The sequence below is a fragment of the Castor canadensis genome, chromosome 3, assembly GCF_047511655.1.
Source record: "Castor canadensis chromosome 3, mCasCan1.hap1v2, whole genome shotgun sequence".
NCBI lineage: Eukaryota > Metazoa > Chordata > Mammalia > Rodentia > Castoridae > Castor > Castor canadensis.
The window spans coordinates 7,505,292-7,523,688 of record NC_133388.1 but is presented as its reverse complement, the minus strand read 5'-3'; the positions used below and the strand labels follow the sequence as shown (position 1 = coordinate 7,523,688).

The 18,397-nt window shown below is 45.2% G+C and overlaps 1 protein-coding gene and 1 pseudogene across 1 annotated transcript in view; one reads left to right on the top strand and one right to left on the bottom strand.

The window, feature by feature from the left end:
• Positions 1-18,397, bottom strand: part of Cdc42bpb (CDC42 binding protein kinase beta) — a 105,278-nt gene that overhangs the window by 41,227 nt on the left and 45,654 nt on the right. The window contains exons 3-8 of the mRNA XM_020167364.2: positions 17,802-17,885; positions 15,640-15,735; positions 11,242-11,390; positions 5,591-5,684; positions 3,323-3,523; positions 831-1,079 (exon numbers count right to left, since the gene is read on the bottom strand). Coding sequence (XP_020022953.1) covers positions 831-1,079; positions 3,323-3,523; positions 5,591-5,684; positions 11,242-11,390; positions 15,640-15,735; positions 17,802-17,885 — 873 coding nt within the window. The remainder of the gene's footprint in view (positions 1-830; positions 1,080-3,322; positions 3,524-5,590; positions 5,685-11,241; positions 11,391-15,639; positions 15,736-17,801; positions 17,886-18,397) is intronic.
• LOC141422256 (small nucleolar RNA SNORA32) lies at positions 13,933-14,046 on the top strand (annotated as a pseudogene).

Here is an 18,397-nt window from a genome sequence, read left to right as displayed (position 1 = left end):
AAATCAGGAGGATTGCACTTTGAGGCCAGTCAGGGCAAATAGTTCGTGAGACCCTACTTCCATAATTACATTGGTTTCTAGCCAAGAGCACGTGTGTGTGTGAGATGCACATATATATAAACAAATTTCCCATGGTGAAAGGTACTGGCTTGTGCATTTGGGCAACAGTCTAGTCAAGACCCAGTGTAGAAACCCATGACTTTCAAACTCAAAATCTTTTTTTTTTTTTAATTTTTATTTTATTCATATGTGCATACAATGTTTGGGTCATTTCTCCCCCTTTCCCCTCCCTTACCCCCACCCCCCCACTCCCTTACCCCTCGCTAGCAGGGAGAAACTATTTTGCCCTTATCTCTAATTTTGTTGAAGAGAGAGTATAAGCAGTAATAGGAAGGACCAAGGGTCAAACTCAAAATCTATTATTGCTGTCATTGCTCTAAACTCCTGTTGCATAAAGAAACAAATGTGGCCTGTGTGCTCTTGGCCAGAAACCAAGCCCCAACTCCACCTATGGAGTATGGGCAACAGGGCTGCAATGAATCTTTCATACAAAATGCATGCAGTAATACCTGAAAAGGTAGAATGCATGATGAAATAACTGCAGAGACTTTGGATGAGTTCCAGAGCATAAGAGCATGACTTTACTCAGTGCTTTCTAAAGGAACATGAGGGACCAAGCTGAAGGCTAGAGTACACATTACGGCAACTGCCAATCCATCAAGAATCAGAACAGTTCTGCAACTTACTAACTTGCCAAGCAACACCTTTGCTCTAACAATGCTGGCTGTCAGACCCACAGGGAAGCAACAGCGAGAACAAGGGACACTTACAATATTTCTTAGTACATCATCATCCACGTCGAAGTTGGATGTGTCAGAAGGACTGCTCACATCAGGAATATAAGGTGCTTCTAGGTTTCGTATATTTTCCCAATTCAGACCTTCAAAAAATGCATGTTTTTTGAAGTCTTCAATTCCATTCTGCCCTAGCCGGCGTTCTCTGCTGCAGATTAATCTCTGAATAAGGTCTTTGGCTTCTTCAGAGACATCTGTGACATGGGAAGGGAACTGAAATCGCTCCTGGGTGGAGGCAAATAGTAGCAGACAACAGGACATAAGTCAGAGAACTCTAACATGTATAGACAGTATGGAAAAAAAAACAGCTCCTTTCAAAGTAACCGTCCTTATTTCATGGTAACCAAATGTAAACCAAAGCTAGTGAATATTAACTCAAGAAAGGCAAACAAGAAAATCATTAATCTCTCTGGATTTATTCACAACTGATTTGTCACCACATTGCTTGTACATTACAACAATGATAGATTTTTGTCTATCAAAGGGGCAAAGAGTATGGACAGGCCTCTCACAGTACATTCGGCCAGCATCTGGGGCAAGTCCATGTCCAGAAGCTGAGTCTATAGTATGTTCATGATTACATTAGATCTTGACAAAGAAAATGGCAGTTATCTAAATTCTCATCAAAAGGGAACTCGTTTTTTAAAAAATATAGAAGGCTGAGCATGGTGCCTCAAACCTATAATCCTATCTACTTGGGAGGAGGAGGTTGGGAGGATCACAGATTGAGGCCAGTCTGGGCAAAAATGTTCATGACACTCCATCTCAACCTGGACATGAGGGTGCATGCCTGTCTTCCAAGTTATACAGGAAAGCACAAACAGGAAGATCAAGGTCCACATCAGCCTAGGGTTAAGGTGAGAACCTATCTCAAAAATAACCAACATAAAAAGGGATCATGGTGTTGTTCCAGTGGTAGAGTGCTTGCCTAGCAAACACTGAGTTTAACCCTAGGTGCCATTCCCTCCACCCCCAAAAAAGAGATACAGAATATATGAATATATACATATATTCACAGGAGAAAAGTATCTGTGTGTTGATACAGAAAGATGCCAAAAATAAATGTATCTACAATCCTCCTTTGTATGTAATGTGATGTGTAAACACACACACAAACCCCTTCTGTATAATGGAGTGGGCCTGAGTTCTTAGCCACCATGCAGGGTCAAGGCCTCACTTGTGTCATCTACACAAAGGAACAATATATACTACCTACTTCACGGGGCTGTTAGAAGATTAAATAAGTGAGTACATAAAAAGCACCTGGCCTGTGCCCCACAGGTGGCCAGTACTCAGTAACAAGACTTAGCACCTACTAAGTCCTCACTGTTACCATCTCAGCATCTATCACTGAGACGCGTGTAGGAGGGTTCGCAATCTACTGCATGCGCTGCGCATCGTAGGACATCGTCATAGAAAGTGCTAATTTATAAATGGAAAATCTATTTCCACTTTGGGGAAAATGTTTATATATAGTTTTTGCTTTGATTCAGAGTTAAATATAAACCCATTTACAGCTTTCATTTTAATCTGCTCCCCATATAAGAAATTACTGGGGGGAAACTAACTAGAGGATGGGTCAGCACTTAACTTCGAGATTTCTGGGATGTGTTTGGGGGCACATGTATGTTCAAGAGTGTGCGTGTCCACGTGTGCAAGAGAGTGTGCAAGCAGGCAAGAAAAAAGGATGCTACATGTATACTGCTAGAGAGGGCGAAACTGGCATTAGAAAAATGTACTGGAGGAGATGGAGGTGAAAATCAGTAGTAGAGAGTCTGCTTAGCATGTGCAAGGCCCTGGGTTCAAACCTCAGTGAAAAAAAAGGTAAGAGTGTAGGTAGGTAGGTGGAAAGAAGGAAGGGAGGGAGAGAGGAATTACATGCCTAAGAAAAATAAAGATGAAAAATTAAAAGGAGGAAATAACAAGGAAAATAGGGAAGACAATATAAAAGTAAAGAATGCACAGAAAGGAAAAGAGACAAGAAATAGGACCAGGCAGGGTTAAGGGCTCCCCTATGTGGGGACATCCTGTGATCACTTATGGTGGCTGACCTCTGAGAACAGACCTGAGAAGCAACTGGCATCTAACCAATGATCTAGAGGTACACACCAAGGTTCCCACATGGACCACCACCTCACACCATCCCAGGTTCCTCATGCTTCACACAGTCATGCAGACACCAGGTCTTTCCACAGAAATTCGCTTCTCCTCGAGGGAGTCTGAGCCCAGAAAATGCCAGCCCCTCACCCCTCCATCAGATACTAGAAACCACCTTGAGCTTCCCTTCCCCTCAGGCCCGCATCTCCAATGTCAGCATCTGCGGTGACTGCACCCTATACTCTTCCATCTCTTCTCGTCCTCTCTGCCCCACCAGGCCTAAACTCCATCAGCTTTTGCATTTGCCTCCCTCCCTCTAGGATTCTGCCAGGTACTTGAAAAGTATAGGACATGGGAATGTGATGTCTTACTTCATGGTTCATGATCTTCCCGTAGGTCTCCACCAGTGACTCTGCATAAAATGGCGTTTCTCCATAGAGCATCTCATACATGCAGACGCCTAGGGACCACCAGTCACATTCAGGCCCATATTTGCCCATGCCATCTTCCATGGCCTGCAGGATCTCCGGTGAGATGTAGTCAGGTGTGCCCACAGCCACAGAGGACTGAACCTTGGGGAGGAAGAGATGTTTAAGGAAAACCCCATAGCATCTCTAACTGCGTATTTCTAACCACTTTCTCTAAAATCTAGCAGCAACAAAAAATGAATTAAAAGTAGTGAATGATAAGGACTTAAAGACCTAATAATTGCAGTATGCACTGCAGTATGGTGGCACATGTCTGCAATCCCAACATTCAGGAGGCTGAGGCAGAAAGATCATGAGTTTGAGACAAGCCTGGACTATACAGGGAGACCCTATCTCAAAAACAAACAAACAAAAAACACCTAATAATTCAAATTCAGTGCAGATGAATACTGTCTTGCAGCAATAAACACTGTACAGTTCCCTGGATGCCCAAGACCCTGCATAAATGGTCTCTCAAGACCTAATAACCTCCACAGCCCCAAGTGGCAATTTCTCTGGCCCCAGAGGCAGCATTCAGACACCCTCTGTCCCTGTTCCCAGTGTCCAGGGACCCTATGTGTCCAGATCAGCAAAGATCCTTGTTAAGAAGTCCCTTGCTAGAACAGAGACGGTGTGTGTGTAGGAGGTGTCTTGCCTGGAAGTTGCATTTCAAAAAGGGAATGCTAAGGCTGCTCAGCATGCAGCCTGCTCTGTGCCTCTGAGGAGGAACACAGGCAAATTTGTCCAGGCATTATCTGGGTGCTCAAGCATTTTTTGGACAGGGGCCCTGGAGAGTAGTAACCACCACCTTTGGAGAGAGAAAGATTCTCTGTGCATAAATGCAGTGGCACCTCTCACAAAAGCTGCCATCAGCAAGGACCAATCATCACAGGAAAGCAAGAGCGGAGGGGAATGGCTAACGTGAGACAGGATACAAGGAGAGCAGGGGTCACCGAAGTTGCTGTGTCTGTAAGACAGGCTCAGGTAGGAACCAGGGCAGCAATCACAGGCATGTCTGGAGAGAGGCCAGACTCTCTTGGGTCACCTCTGGAAAAGGCACCTGGGGTCACCCCAGGCTCACTAGAGGTGAGAACTCTAGTCTGAAAGAACAGCAGGAATTCCGCAAGCCTCGTGCAACAGTTACTGCTCTGTACAGTATGTCACCTAGCTTGCAGGAGCTCCATCGTGAGTGGCCTGATGGCTGGGCATATTAGTGGCTCCTTAGGGTAAACAAACACTTGCTATGATGGGGTGATGTGCATGAGGGTAACTAAAGACACCACTATAGTCACTAGGAGTCTGGATTTGAGGACAGCACCAACCTAACGACTAGTCATCAGGTGGTCAAGACTTCTAATAACAGGAAAGACCGGCTTGTGGAGAGGGAGGGAGCCAATGGCTCCGCATCCTGTACCGCACAGTCAGCTGGTGCCAGCTGTAGAGCTACCTGAAAACACACTAGTAGGAAAAGTTCAGGCTGATGGCTTTTGGAAGCATTTTATATTACACTTTAAGTATAGGCTGTAAAGGAGAAAAGCCTCTCAAACATACAAGAGTGAAGTGACAACTGTGGCCATAGGGCAGAATGCAGATGGCACTGAAGTGACTAGATGGTGAATGGAGTTGGGACAACCATCCACAGGCCACCTGGCCACTATACTGGTCTGACTTGGGGTCCAGGCAGAGACAGGTAACCTCCCGTTTGGCAGTGGGAGAGTCAGCTGGTGCTCACAACGTCTTGTGTACAAGAAGCTCTGTTTCTAAACCTGCAACATTCATGAGAGCAAGCCTGACTGGCAGGAAGCTACCTACCTGCCAAGCACAGTAGGGATACAGCTACAGGGCTGTGACCACCACCCCCTCCCCTGCAGCAGGACAAGGTTTTTCAAGGAAGGACAGGAGTGGAGCTCCTCTTACATGCTGCAATGCTGTTGTGCTTTATTGGCCTAGGGGTCTGAGGAGCCTGACAACTCCCCTGAAGGCATACACATGACTTGTGTCAACATAAAAACAAAAAGACACCTTTAAACTTCCAAAAATATTCCCTAAATAGGGAATTCTATTGTCTCCTAAATGGATTTCTTTTCTTAATCTACACGTGTCTCACTTAACCTCTTTCTAACTATAAATCAAACCCAAAATCAAATGGAAAATCTCCAAAAAGATACCTACAGTTCCATCATCATTCATCTTCAAACACGATCCAAAGTCGGCCAGGCGGATATGACCATTCACATCCAAAAGGACATTATCAGGTTTAATATCTCTGTTAGTAAAATAAATAAATTAAGTTAACCATCTCCATGCAACACACTGAGTAGGTCAAAGCCCTTGCCAGTGGGTTCACTGTGGAAATGCCACCATCATTCCCAGAACAACTGTGACATCTGAGTAAAGCACCTCCATGTGTGCTTCAGCAGGAATGGTTGCTCATTTAATCTCACTTGACCCATGAGGCAGCACTGTTACTCCATCCACCTCATACCTTCTGCATAGACCTTGGGACCCAGATAGCACTACCCCTGCCTTCGTGAGGCTTGCAACTAGCCAAGGGTCAGAAAACGAACATGCAATGTGTCAATGTGCAGTCTCATCTCATGTCATCACACACTGCATCGCACAGTGCAGTGTCTATGCAAAGTGCCAAAGAATTACATACTGAGGAGCACGGAACTGAGGAAGACTTGGGACCAAATGCTGCAGGCTCACCATGGCTGAGCAACTGAACACAGCTACAGCTGTAGCAAGTAGTGCAGCAGACATCGCACATTTGGCTGCTCAAGGCCATTTTGTCAGCTGTTGGGAGGCAGGGGGAGCGACCACAGCACTCCCCCTCCTTTCAGCACAGTAAGCTTATAGGCTCAACTGATTCTCAAAGCAAGGCCAGATGTCCAGCAAGGTATGTTTCAGTCTGTTCCCAGCAGCACTACTTGAAACAGCCAGGCAGGAACCATCCATTTTGCAGGAGAATGGATGAATACACTGGGATTCATCCATTCAATGAGAACAACAATGAGAACGACAGGGAGACATCTTGTAAGCAAACCTCTTCTTTCAGATTTACTTCTTGTCTCATGTATTTTAAGGCTTTGTAATTGGGCAAACATATTTTAGAATTGTTATGTCATCATGTAAACTGACCCTCTTTGTCAATATGCAGTGTCTCCTTCATCCTGTCAATTTTTAAAATTTTTTCAGTACTGAGATTTGAACTCAGGGCCTTGAATTTGCTAGGCAGGCACTCTACCACTTGAGGCATTCCACCAGCCCTTAGGTCTCACGATTTTGCCCTCAGATGAAGATCCTCCTACCTACAGCCTCCTGAATAGTTGTGCACCACTGCTCTGGGCTTATTGATTGAGATAGCAATCTCAACACTTTTTGACCAGGCTGCCTCAAACCATGATCCTCCTGATCTCTACCACAACATGTGACCATCCTGTCAATTCTTTGACGTCTACTTTGCTTGATTTTAATATAGCCATGACAGACTTGTTCTGAATTAAATAAACAAATAAAGCAAAACAAAAGGGCTAGGGTTATAGCTCAAGTGGTAGAGCACTTTCATAGCAAGCATAATACCCAGTATCACAAAAAATTATAAATGTCTTTACATATATTTTTATATGGTCATTTCTCAATATTTGTATGGGTTTTGCTTTTAAGTTCTTCCTCTGATACATTGAAAAGGGAGACCTGAGTTGAGCATGATGTCAAATACCTATAATTCCAGCACTCAGGAGGCTGAGGCAGGAGGATCATGAGTTCCAGGCAGACTGAGCTACAGAGCTAGACCTTATCTCAAAAATAAGGTGGTTGGAGAGCAGGGCTTCTCATCCCATTTGAGTAATAGTCAAATCTGTATCTTGTGGAGGTTCTGGGTCTGATTTCCACAGTAGGTGTGGGTGCCAAGTGCCACCCAGGATGGGCTTCAGCATCTAGTCTGCTACCCCCTGGAGGAAGCACCACAGCCACTCTGACCACATTACCTTTCACTCCAGTTTCCGATTTTAGTTGAATTTCCTCTACTTCATTTTCTAGTTTTCATTATTTTGTTTTCTAAGGCCCTTTTTGTTCATTGAATATCCCCTTACTAATTTGTACCCTGTTGTTCTCCTTTGTACAACATGTTCCATGTTCCCAAACTCAGTGAATCTGTCACTCTTGTCTCTGCTTTTCCAGTACTCCTGGGGCTGACCTCTGAGGAAAGGGAGCACACACCTGCCTGGGTGCTCCTGGGTCCCAGCTTCCCACTGCTTACTTCACTCAGTAGTGGGGCCCACTTGCTGATGAGTTCACAGTGCAACTATTCACATGCCTGGAAAACCAAGCTACTCCTTAGCCCACTAAATGAAGTTTTCAACTTCACCACAACATGCCTGAGACTGGGGGAAAACTGGCTTCTTATACAATTGGACTTTGTTCCACTTTAGACTGGGTCATCCCTGTACTTAATCTGAATAGTGTGAGATTGAGAGGAAAAAGGGTTTGTATTACATAATTCCATGCCTACTATGCCTGAAGGTTAAAAGACAGCAGAGCTTCTCCATGGTCAATTAAGAAAATGAGGAGATTTTCTAATTAGGAGAAAACAAGAAAAGAATAAACCACTAAAAAGGTGGTTAAGTTCATTTCCCTGAAGACCTGTGACAAATACAAGGATGCTTATCTCTTCACTCTGAATTAGGCAACATTTTATCACTGGGACAGAGTATAAAATCTAAAAGTTAAGAATGATAATAGTTAGGCATGGTGAGATATGCCTGCAATCCCTGATACTCAGGTGGTTGAGGCAGCAGGATCACAAATTCAAGACCAATCTGAGCAACTGTCTCAAACAACAACAAAAACCCTATCTCAAAATAAAATCAAAAGAGCTAGGAATATAGCTCAGTAGTAACAGTCTGAGGTTCTGGGTTTGATTCTCAGCACCACAAAAAAAAAAAAACCAAACAAACAAACAAAAAAACCCACAACAACTAAGAACTGCAATAGCTTAGAGAAGTACACACACAGTAAGGAGCACACAGGAAAAAAGAAAAGCTCCATCCAAAACTTCCTGATCTGGCCAGGTACTAATGGCTCATGCCTATATTCCTAGCTACTTGGGAGGCAGGGATCAGGAGGACTGAAGTTTGAGGCCAGGCCAGGCCAGGCCACCCCCCCCAAAAAAAAAAAAAAAAGAAGTGAGACCCTATCTCAAAAATATCCAACAGAAAAAAGGCCTGGAGGTGTGGCTTAAGTGGTAGAGCATCTGCCTAACAAGCATGAGATTCTAAGTTCAAATTCCAGAACTGCAAAAAAAAAAACAAAACATCAAAACACCCTGGCCCTAAAGGAGCAGCTGTACTGCTACAGACCAGTACCCCTGATGTCCTGGAGCCCACTGGGCCAGTGCAGTGCAGTACAGTGTCATAGGTTCAGGCATAGGCACCCCTGGGTTCAGCTTCCTCCCAGAAAGACTGAAGAGCTTTTCCTTTCAGAGTGGCTGCCATGCTCCCTTAGGGAGCCTCATGACAGGCCACAAAGGCTGAGCTGATGCTACAGAGCTGTGGAGGGGCAGGGTGGAGAGGGGCAGAGTGATGCTCAGCTCACGCAAAGCCCTAACTTCCATCCCAGCACCACCCACCAAGCAAAGAGCAAAGCAAAGCAACAGAGACCATAAAGGCCTCACAGGAGCTGCATCACCAAAATTCCAGGGCAAGGTGACCTGTAGCCTGAAACACCACACAGCATGAACCCCAAAATGGATGTGGATGGAATAAAGATGGTGGCCCTATCAGTCCCCTTCTCCAGAAACCACTGGAGGAGGTGTCCCACCAAATCGAAGAATGAGCCTGGCAAAAGGAAACCACGCAGTAAACAGTGTCCAGTTCAAGACATGAGAGGCAGCTTTTCTCTCAAAAAGCACTCCTAGGACAAGTGCAGGAGTGCCACATTAAAGAAAATCAAAGCAAAAAGGAAGAGAAGATGGAGAGGACATTGAGGGGGGAAAAAACCCCACCACACTCGAGCTACCCATTCCCTCTAAATGCATACAGCTTCATAACAAGGCCATGATATCTGGGGATAGTTAGTAACAGCTACATAGAAAAGTAAGCTAATAGGAAATCCAAGATATCATTAACTCCAGAGAAAACAGAAATTGACTTACGAAGTATAACTATCATGTACCACAAGGCTCAGCTGTAATATTTAAACAGTGATTACATTATAAACACCAAATACTGACTCCACCAAAAGTTACTTTATTTAATTGGGACAATGTGGGAGAGGGCAGAGTGAGTATTTGCGTGCAGGTGTGGGGTGGATTTTCTAAGAGTTAAATTTCCATTTTAATAGATGCTATCTAAAAGAAGAAGGGAGGAAGGGAGGGAAGAAAGAAATTAGCGACATAAGATGGTTACTTAGAAACATGAAGGCAAACCTAGGAAGCACAGCTAGCACACTGGCTGCCTAAGAGAAATCCAGGCAGGGTAGGGCTGGAACTGTTTTTTGTTGTGTGTTTGTTTGAAAGATAAGCCTTGTAGAACTACTTGACTTTTAAAAACTATTACCAAAAAGTCTTGGTCGGGGGGATAAGGTGGCTCAAGTGGTAAAGTGTTTTGTCTAGTAAGCACAAGTTCCTGAGTTCAAACCCCAGCGCTGCTCATGCCTATAATCCTAGCTGCTCAGGAGGCAGAGATCAGGAGGATCAAGGTTGGAACACTATGTCAAAAAAAACCCATCACAAAAAAAGGGCTGGTGGAGTGGCTCAAGGAGTAGGTCCTGAGTTCAAACTCCAGAACTGTCAAAAAAAAAAAAAAAGAGAGAATTCTTTGAGTGAGGTGGCTCACACCTATAATCCTAGATACTTGGGAGGTGGAGATTAGGAGGATGAAGATTTGAGGCCAGCCCAGGCAAAAAGTTAGTGAGACCCCATCTCAACAAATAAGCTGGGCATGGTGGTGTGCCTGTAAGTCAAGCTAAAAGGTGTAGATGGGAGGAATGGTCCAAAGACCAGCCCTGGGCAAAGATATGAAACCATATCAGAAAAACAACTAAAGCAAAAAAGACCTGGGGGCACAGCTCAAATGGTAGAGCCTAGCAATCATGAGGTCCTGAGTTCAATCTCAAGTACTGCCAAAAAATGTTTATTAAATAAATAAAAACTGTTACCACAAAACTACTTTGATAAAAGTGAAACTAGTTTTTGAAAAAAAAAAAAAAAAAGACAAAATAAACCACAGGCTGAATCTCTTCGTCTCTGAATGATTAAGATGTAAAGTAAGGACTGTGGTCCTGAGGGAGCAGATTCCCTGCAAAGAGGGGGCATGGCAGGGGGAGCAGGGAAGGCAACGGGGGGGGGCTGCCTCACATCCTTCCACAGGGCACCTTTACAGCAGGACCACCAATACCTCCCATTAGGACCTTCCCACTGCTGCTTCCCTCTTCCTCCACTCCATCCTCCCCTTGTGTGGGGTGACCTACTGTGGGCACCCTGAGGGGCAGCATGGACACAGGAAGAGCAGGGGTGAGGAGAGGGCCAAGATGCAGTGGACTGGAACAGGCATTTGGGGAGGGGCTCCTGCAGGGACACGACAGGCCAAGTGGCTCAGCTGTCAGGATTAAGACCATCACAGCCAGAGCAGTGGAAGCCTGACACCTCTCCTGGGCATCTGGCACTGAGGCTCACAACGGCTGTGGACATATCATTCTGTGCTTGGTCACTCACAGAGAAAACTCACCACTTATAGGCCTCCCTTAGATGGGAGACTTGGGAATTCCAAAGAGTATTTGAACCTGTTAAATGTGGTTTCCATAATTCATGAGAAGGTGGTTACCTGTGCACGTAGTGTAGCTGATGGATGGAGTCAATGGCCAACACCATTTCGCCAATGTAGAATTTTGCCATGTCTTCTGGAAGCTTGTCTTCAAATTTACTGAGCAGTGTCAGCAAATCACCACCCACGTAGTAATCCATGACCAAGTACTACAAATTGGGAAGAGAGTAGAGAGAATGTACTACTTAGTCACTACTAACTCTGACAATTAGAGGCCAAACCTCCATCTTGGAAGCCATCTGACTCCACCAGTCTGGGTCAGTGGCTTCTTAACTGTCCCTCTGTCACCATGATGTCCCCTTACAGAATGTACCAATGCACAGTGATGCTCTGCAACTGAATTCTGCAGGCAGCAGAATTCAAAAAGGAATATATTTAATTGATGAAGAACAAGTGGAGGCATGGCTGCTGGAGAAAGCCCTCAAAGAGCTGGTGACCCATAGCAGGAACACAATCAATGACCCTCTGGGACTGTGTTCTCCAGGCCCTTGTGTCATAGGAGCATTATCTAAAACCACGTAGGACACCAGTAGCTCTTGTTGGAAAGATAGTGTCATCCAAGAATAGGAAAGAAGTATTTATGAGCTCACCCACAGATAAGTCAGAAAAGCTCCTGCTTCTGCAAAAATGGAGCAATGTGAAGAGACATTTTTTGAGCTCATTCCTTCAATTTGGACAGTGACAGGACCACTGTGTGCCAGCCACTGGAGACTAAGAGATGTGCCTACCTAAACATTACTCTCAAGGATGGCCTCACCCATGCAGCACTCAGAAGGCTCAGGCTATGGAAGCCCAGGGACTGTAGAACACCCAGTGGGACATCCCACTGGGTCAGAGAGACCCAGAATAGGCAAGACCACCACAGCCAGAATCCAGGTGGCAGTTAACAACTCAGCTGCTGGGGGTCCACACAATCTTAGGAATGCCTAGGGAAACTGTGGTCTCAGTCCCGCAGGAGCTGATTTCTTTTTCAGACAAGAACACTATCATCGGGATATTAACTTTTAACTCATCAACACAGGAAGGAAATACCACTCACTGTCTGGTGAACTGAGCCTGGGGATAAACCTAAAGGAAAAACAGCTAATATGTACTGTGAGACTACTGTGCTCTGTGCCATCAGCTACCTCACCTAGGCCTGTCACCTGTTAGTTCTCACACCAGCCCTATCCTCAAGTACAATCCACATCCCATTTCACAGGGGAGCCCTGGTGACATACCCAAGTCACCCAGCTAGTAACTGATAAGAGCTAGAACAGACAGCAGGGCCACCATCTTCAACACAACATTGCACAGGTAATGTCCACTAAGAAAGGAACACTGTCTGAGAAAGTGACCGTGTGGGTGTGTAGGTCCTGTACTCAAACAGAAATCTAACCAGCAGGTCTCTCGTCCTGCTTGAAAGACTCCCCTTAGTTATCTGTCCCCTCCTCCCCAAAGCCTTCTCACCTCTGCCTCCCCTTCCCCAAGTCAGCCTGAAGCCCATTCCCTGCCCCCTCTCCAACCAAAAGGGTCTTCAAAGCAGTGTTCTGTGATGACTGCTCTCCTGTCTCCAACATCTCCCCCAACTCCCACCACACAGAAGCCTCTCAGTGGACATCTGCCAAGTTACTTCTTTGGGTCACATGTTCATTCTCTCAACAAGCCTGCTGGCACCCCTGAGTGAAGGGGACCCTGGAGTGTATAATCCAGACAAGATCCCTGCTCAGTGGGCTCACATTAATGAAGGAAATCAGACAACAGCAAGCATGGAGAGCAGTGTAAAGGGCCAAAGGCAAAAAGCCCGTCTAGAATGCATTGTGATGAGGAGGCTACCGAGCACAGACCATCAAGGCATTTGAGTTGAGGCCAAGGGACAACCAGTGCTCATGTTCCAGACTGACGGGTATGTGCAAAGAGGCCAGAAGGGAGGAGAATGAATGTGGCAGCTGGAGAGATGAACCATGATGATAGTATCAGAGCCTGGTGAGCAAGGAGGAAGGGAGTCAGAGCTTGTGGGGAGGGCCCACTGGCGATGATGGGGACCACTGAGTTCCCTACTGAGGCCATGAGGTGGTTCAGACAGGTGAAGGGGCTGTGTATTTAGAGGTAGTGAGAGTGAGGCAATGGGCGGGTATCACAAATACCCTGGAGGAAGGGAGGACAGCAGCTGCTGATAGGCACAGTTGGGAGGGAACCTATGGTACTGAACAGTCAGTCATAGGAGCTACGCATCACATGTAGCTGAACTCCATCAGTTTACATGTCTACCTGAAGTCTGAAAAGAAAAACAAAGCTGGATGTGGTGATGCATTCTGTAATCCCAACTACTTGGGTGGCAGAGATTAGAAGGATCTGAAGGTTTGAGGCCAGCCTAGGCAAAAAGTTAGCAAGAACCCCCCCACCCACCCCATCTCAAAGAACAAGCCAGGAGCAGTGGATTACACTGTGATTCCAACTATATAGGAGGCAGAGGTAGGAGGATTGCCCTGGGCAAAAAGTACAAGACCCTATCTGAAAAATAACTAAAGCATAAAGGGCTGAGGCATGGTTCAAGTGGTAGAATGCCTGTCTAACAAGCATAAGGCCCTGACACCAATGCCAAGAAAATAAATAAATAAAAATTAGAAAAAGAACACCAATGCTGCCAAAAAGGGGTGCGTGGCGGGGCGGGGGGGGTGCTGGGGGTAAGGAAGAGAAAGGAAAAAGAATTGGTTATTACCAAGGCTTTTAAAATGTAGTTTCTCATTTGTGTGGATGTGACCATAAAAAATTTTCTATGTTTTCTATATGCTACCTTGTTAGCAATCAGTATTGGGAACAGTACCACCCAGTAGAAATCGGTTTCACCCAGTAGAAATAACTGCAAGCCACAGGACTTTTCTAACAGCTATTCTTTACAACAGTATATACTTAAAAATTTAACATTGTAACATTTGTATGTGCCAGGCTTTTTCCTGGTTACTGTGTGATCTGATCATCTCATAGTCTTACTATGTGGGGCTGATAAAACAACTGGACTAAGCATCTTGGAAAAAGGGCTATCTTAAAGAAAAATCAAAACTTCAGCTTTAGAGGTGACCTTGATGTGCAGTGAACCAATCACAAAATGTGACAAAACATTAAAAAAACCCAAAAACAAAATGCATATTATGCTAATTTAATTGACAGTTGCCTGGAAAACAAGCTTATAAGAAAAGTAAATGCAAGGGGTCATAGGGCAGACACATAGAAACTTAGCAGCATAGAATAAGAGCTATAACAATTCTTTTCTGTCATGTAATGTAGGATTATAAATTAGGACAATAAGGCAACACCCTTTTAGTTGGTGGTGAAACAGGTTTAATTTTTACAAGACTCTAAATTAGACATCTATTATGACCTTCACTAGCTCCATGGGTGCTAGCAGGAACCACGTATCCAACATGACAAGTCTCAGGATAGAAGCCACACTCAGTCCCACACTTCGCACAGACCTCAGCAGTGTGCTAGAAAGCACATCTGCCTCATTCCACCCTCACAACACAGAAGGGACCTCCTACACACCCTGGCTCACAGCAGGGGGCCTGCAGGTCCCTGTAGTCCTACACCATAAAGCTCCCATGCCCTCACTTTCTCCTACCATCCTGAATTCTCACCATAGAAGACGGCACTTCACTGGGGTTCCTAATTCATGACTGAATTTAGACACCTGGAAATACTTGTTTCACATTTCACACAGCAGCATAAGTTCATATTTTGAAAAAAAAAATTGAAACAAAACAAAAATGTGTCTTCCTCTGCCTCCTGAGTGCTAGGATTACAACTGTGCACCACCATGCCCAGCTCAGTTTCTTTCTTTCCTTTTTTTTTTTTTTTTGTGGTGCTGGGGATTGACCCCAAGGCAATAGGCTACACAAGCACTCTACCACTGAGCTACATACCAAGCCTAGTATCTTTTTCTTATATGCAATTCAAGTTAGAAAATGTTTCAAACCCCCTCTTCATTTAAATGTAATATACTCAGGGAAAAAGTAATCCAGTAAACTAGTGATTAGAGAAAAACAACATATAAGCCGGGTGTGGTAGCTGAATAGTTTGCCAGCTCAGGCAAAGTTAGAGATCCTGTCTCAAAAATAAAAAATAAAAACAAAGGGCTGGGCATGTGGTTCAAGCAGTAGAGTGCTTGCCCAGCACATGCAAGATTCTGAGTCCAGTACTGCAAAAAAACAAAAAGAAAAACAACGTACAAACTTTCACAAGTCTATTGCTAAAAAAAAAATTCTCCCTGCTGATTACTACAAAATGAATCCCTCAGAATTATCCAGCTGAACATATATTTAAAAAGTGTCCATTTCACACTCTTATATTTCTTAGTTACAGTATAAAGGAATGAAAACCATGAGAGGAAGACTGTAGGAGTTTGTGGCCCCGACATACCAGGTAGTTCTCATCCTGGAAGGCATAGTGCAGTGCTGTGATCCACTGGCAGTCGCCATTCACTAGCACGTCTCGCTCTTCTCGGAAACAAGCAGTCTGTGAGAGATTGGGGAAGACAGTCAGCCTGTGTCCACTAGAGGAAATATCCTCCGGAGCATAGTTGTCCTTAACACCAGGGGGCCCTGCTGTGACAGTGACTCGAGACTGTGCCACCTGCCTTCATGACTACATGGAGCCTGGTCTCTTACCTCACATGGAACCAAATGCACCATCACCCCCCAATGACCTTGGCAAGAGTCAAGAGGCTAAGCAGCTTGTTCTTTTCCTTTTCTGAGCCCTGGGCAAGTACCCTTTCTTTCCCCAAGGGCCATTCCTATGGCCCACACTTTACAATCATCCTGCTCTCACATGTGGGTTCAGCTGCAGCATCCTAACAGGACTCCACACAACACAACCTGACTCCTCTACTAGATCAGCCTCCTCCCATGTCACAGCCACCTGGTCTTACGCCACTGCTGAGAAGTCACGTGGATGGCAGTACAGGGACACACTTGCGTACTGACCTGAAGCATGACTAAATTCAGAGTATACTGAAGAACAGTAATACTGGCATATATGATGAACAATATATACTGATAATTGGATGCTCCTATGGAGACCTATGGCTGGGAGTGCAGGGAGAAAAGGCTAATTTTTAGCCAGTATGGTTAAGTGGGGGGGGGGGGGTAGTGAATGGAGGCATGGCTCAAGCAATAGAGCACCTGCCTAGCAAGTGTGAAGCTGAGTTCAAAACCTAGTACCATAAAGAGAGAAAGGGAGGAGGGAGGAGGGAGGAGAAAGAGAGGTGGCGGGGGGGGAGGGGGGAGTGAGCTATAATATGCACACATGTGGAACCTCTGTTTAAAGATAATGAGATCTGTGATATAATAGAGTCTCTCTCCTCTTTATTGAGCTTAGGACATTTCAAGATTTAAATTCTTTCTTCTTTGTGAGAGGGTGAGGCCAGGAGGTCCACCAGCAAGGAAGACTTCTTGGTTCTGAGGTGGGGCAGAAGGAACAGGGTTCTGAGGGAGGCAGGAAACTGCAGCTGAACAGGGCTGAAATGCCTGGGCTTGTCCAGCAGTCTCTTTTGCTCGGCTGAGCAGTAGGTGAGAAAAGAGGCTGAGCATGGGCTGGCAGGGTGGGGATAGTGAGAACAAAGGGATCAAGACTGCCAGGCAGGCCCAAAAGACCAAAAATCCTATGTTCTCCCTCATATGTGGACATTAGATCAAGGGCAAACACAACAAGGGGATTGGACTTTGAGCACATTATAAAAGCGAGAGCACACAAGGGAGGGGTGAGGATAGGTAAGACACCTAAAAAATTAGCTAGCATTTGTTGCCCTTAACGCAGAGAAACCAAAGCAGATACCTCAAAAGCAACTGAGGCCAACAGGAAAAGGGGACCAGGAACTAGAGAAAAGGTTAGATCAGAAAGAATTAACCTAGAAGGTAACACACACGCACAGGAAATTAATGTGAGTCAATTCCCTGTATAGCTATCCTTATCTCAACCAGCAAAAACCCTTGTTCCTTCCTATTATTGCTTATATTCTCTCTTCAACAAAATTAGAGATAAGGGCAAAATAGTTTCTGCCAGGTATCCAGGAGGTGGGGGGGAGAGGGAGGGGACAGAGTGGGTGGTAAGGGAGGGGATGGGGGCAGGGGGTAGAAATGACCCAAGCCTTGTATGCACATATGAATAATAAAACAACAATAAAAAAAAAAAAAAAGACTGCCAGGCAGCAGCCACCCCCATTTAGAGTCTTCACCCCCTCTATGAGGAGTACAAAACCAGTTCTGCACCTAAATGGGCTCCAGACTAAGCAAATCCTTTTGCATGTGGAACAGGACCTCAATGCATGTCTACAACTCCCATGAAGGTTTCCATTAGCCTTTGCAATAGATAAAACCCTGGCTGGTAGGCTTGAGGGTGAGGACTCAAGCAGAGGGTCTGGAAAATGAGCCAGGAGAAAGCTGCAATCTGCCAGCAGAGTGGCTCACTACACAGCGGAGGCCCAGGTTGACGAGGTGGCTGCAGTGTCTACCCAAGGCCATTGTTACTTCATCTCACACACATCCCACCTTTATTTACATATTTATTTTATACTCCATATTCACCTCTGCTCTCTTAAGCATCTCCCACTTGTTGAGAATTTTCATTGCATAAATTCGTTCGGTGCTCTTCATTTTGACAACAGCAACCTGGAACACAAATGTGAGTTTAACAAAAATTTAGTTAACAGAACAAAAGCCTCGTATATTGTATTGCTACAGTGAAATCCTAAGTGCCTGGGAACCTTGGAAAACCAGTGGTCCAGGAAGTGAAGCTTTCTACATAAACAAAGATTGGTCCTTTTAGGCAACAAAACTTGACTTTAACCACATACAACTTGGATGGTGCCACCTGGCTCAGTTCAAAAACTTCAATACTGAGTAATGGGTGTTTGGGATTCACAATCCCCTACTGGAATTATGTCTGGAGATTTTCATGAAAATGAACACCTGTTTAAAATCTGCTTGTTGTTCCCCAGGGCTCTCCCCACACTCAGAGCCCATCTCACTCTCATTCCTTCCCTGCTCCCATCCAGAGGTGCCTGTTCCCACTTCTCACTCCCCTGCCAGCCCTTGCAGGGGATAGTGTATGGGACCTGGAGTAACTTGGGCAACTCACTTCTTTGGGTCTCAGTATCCATGGACAACCACACAAGGGGCTA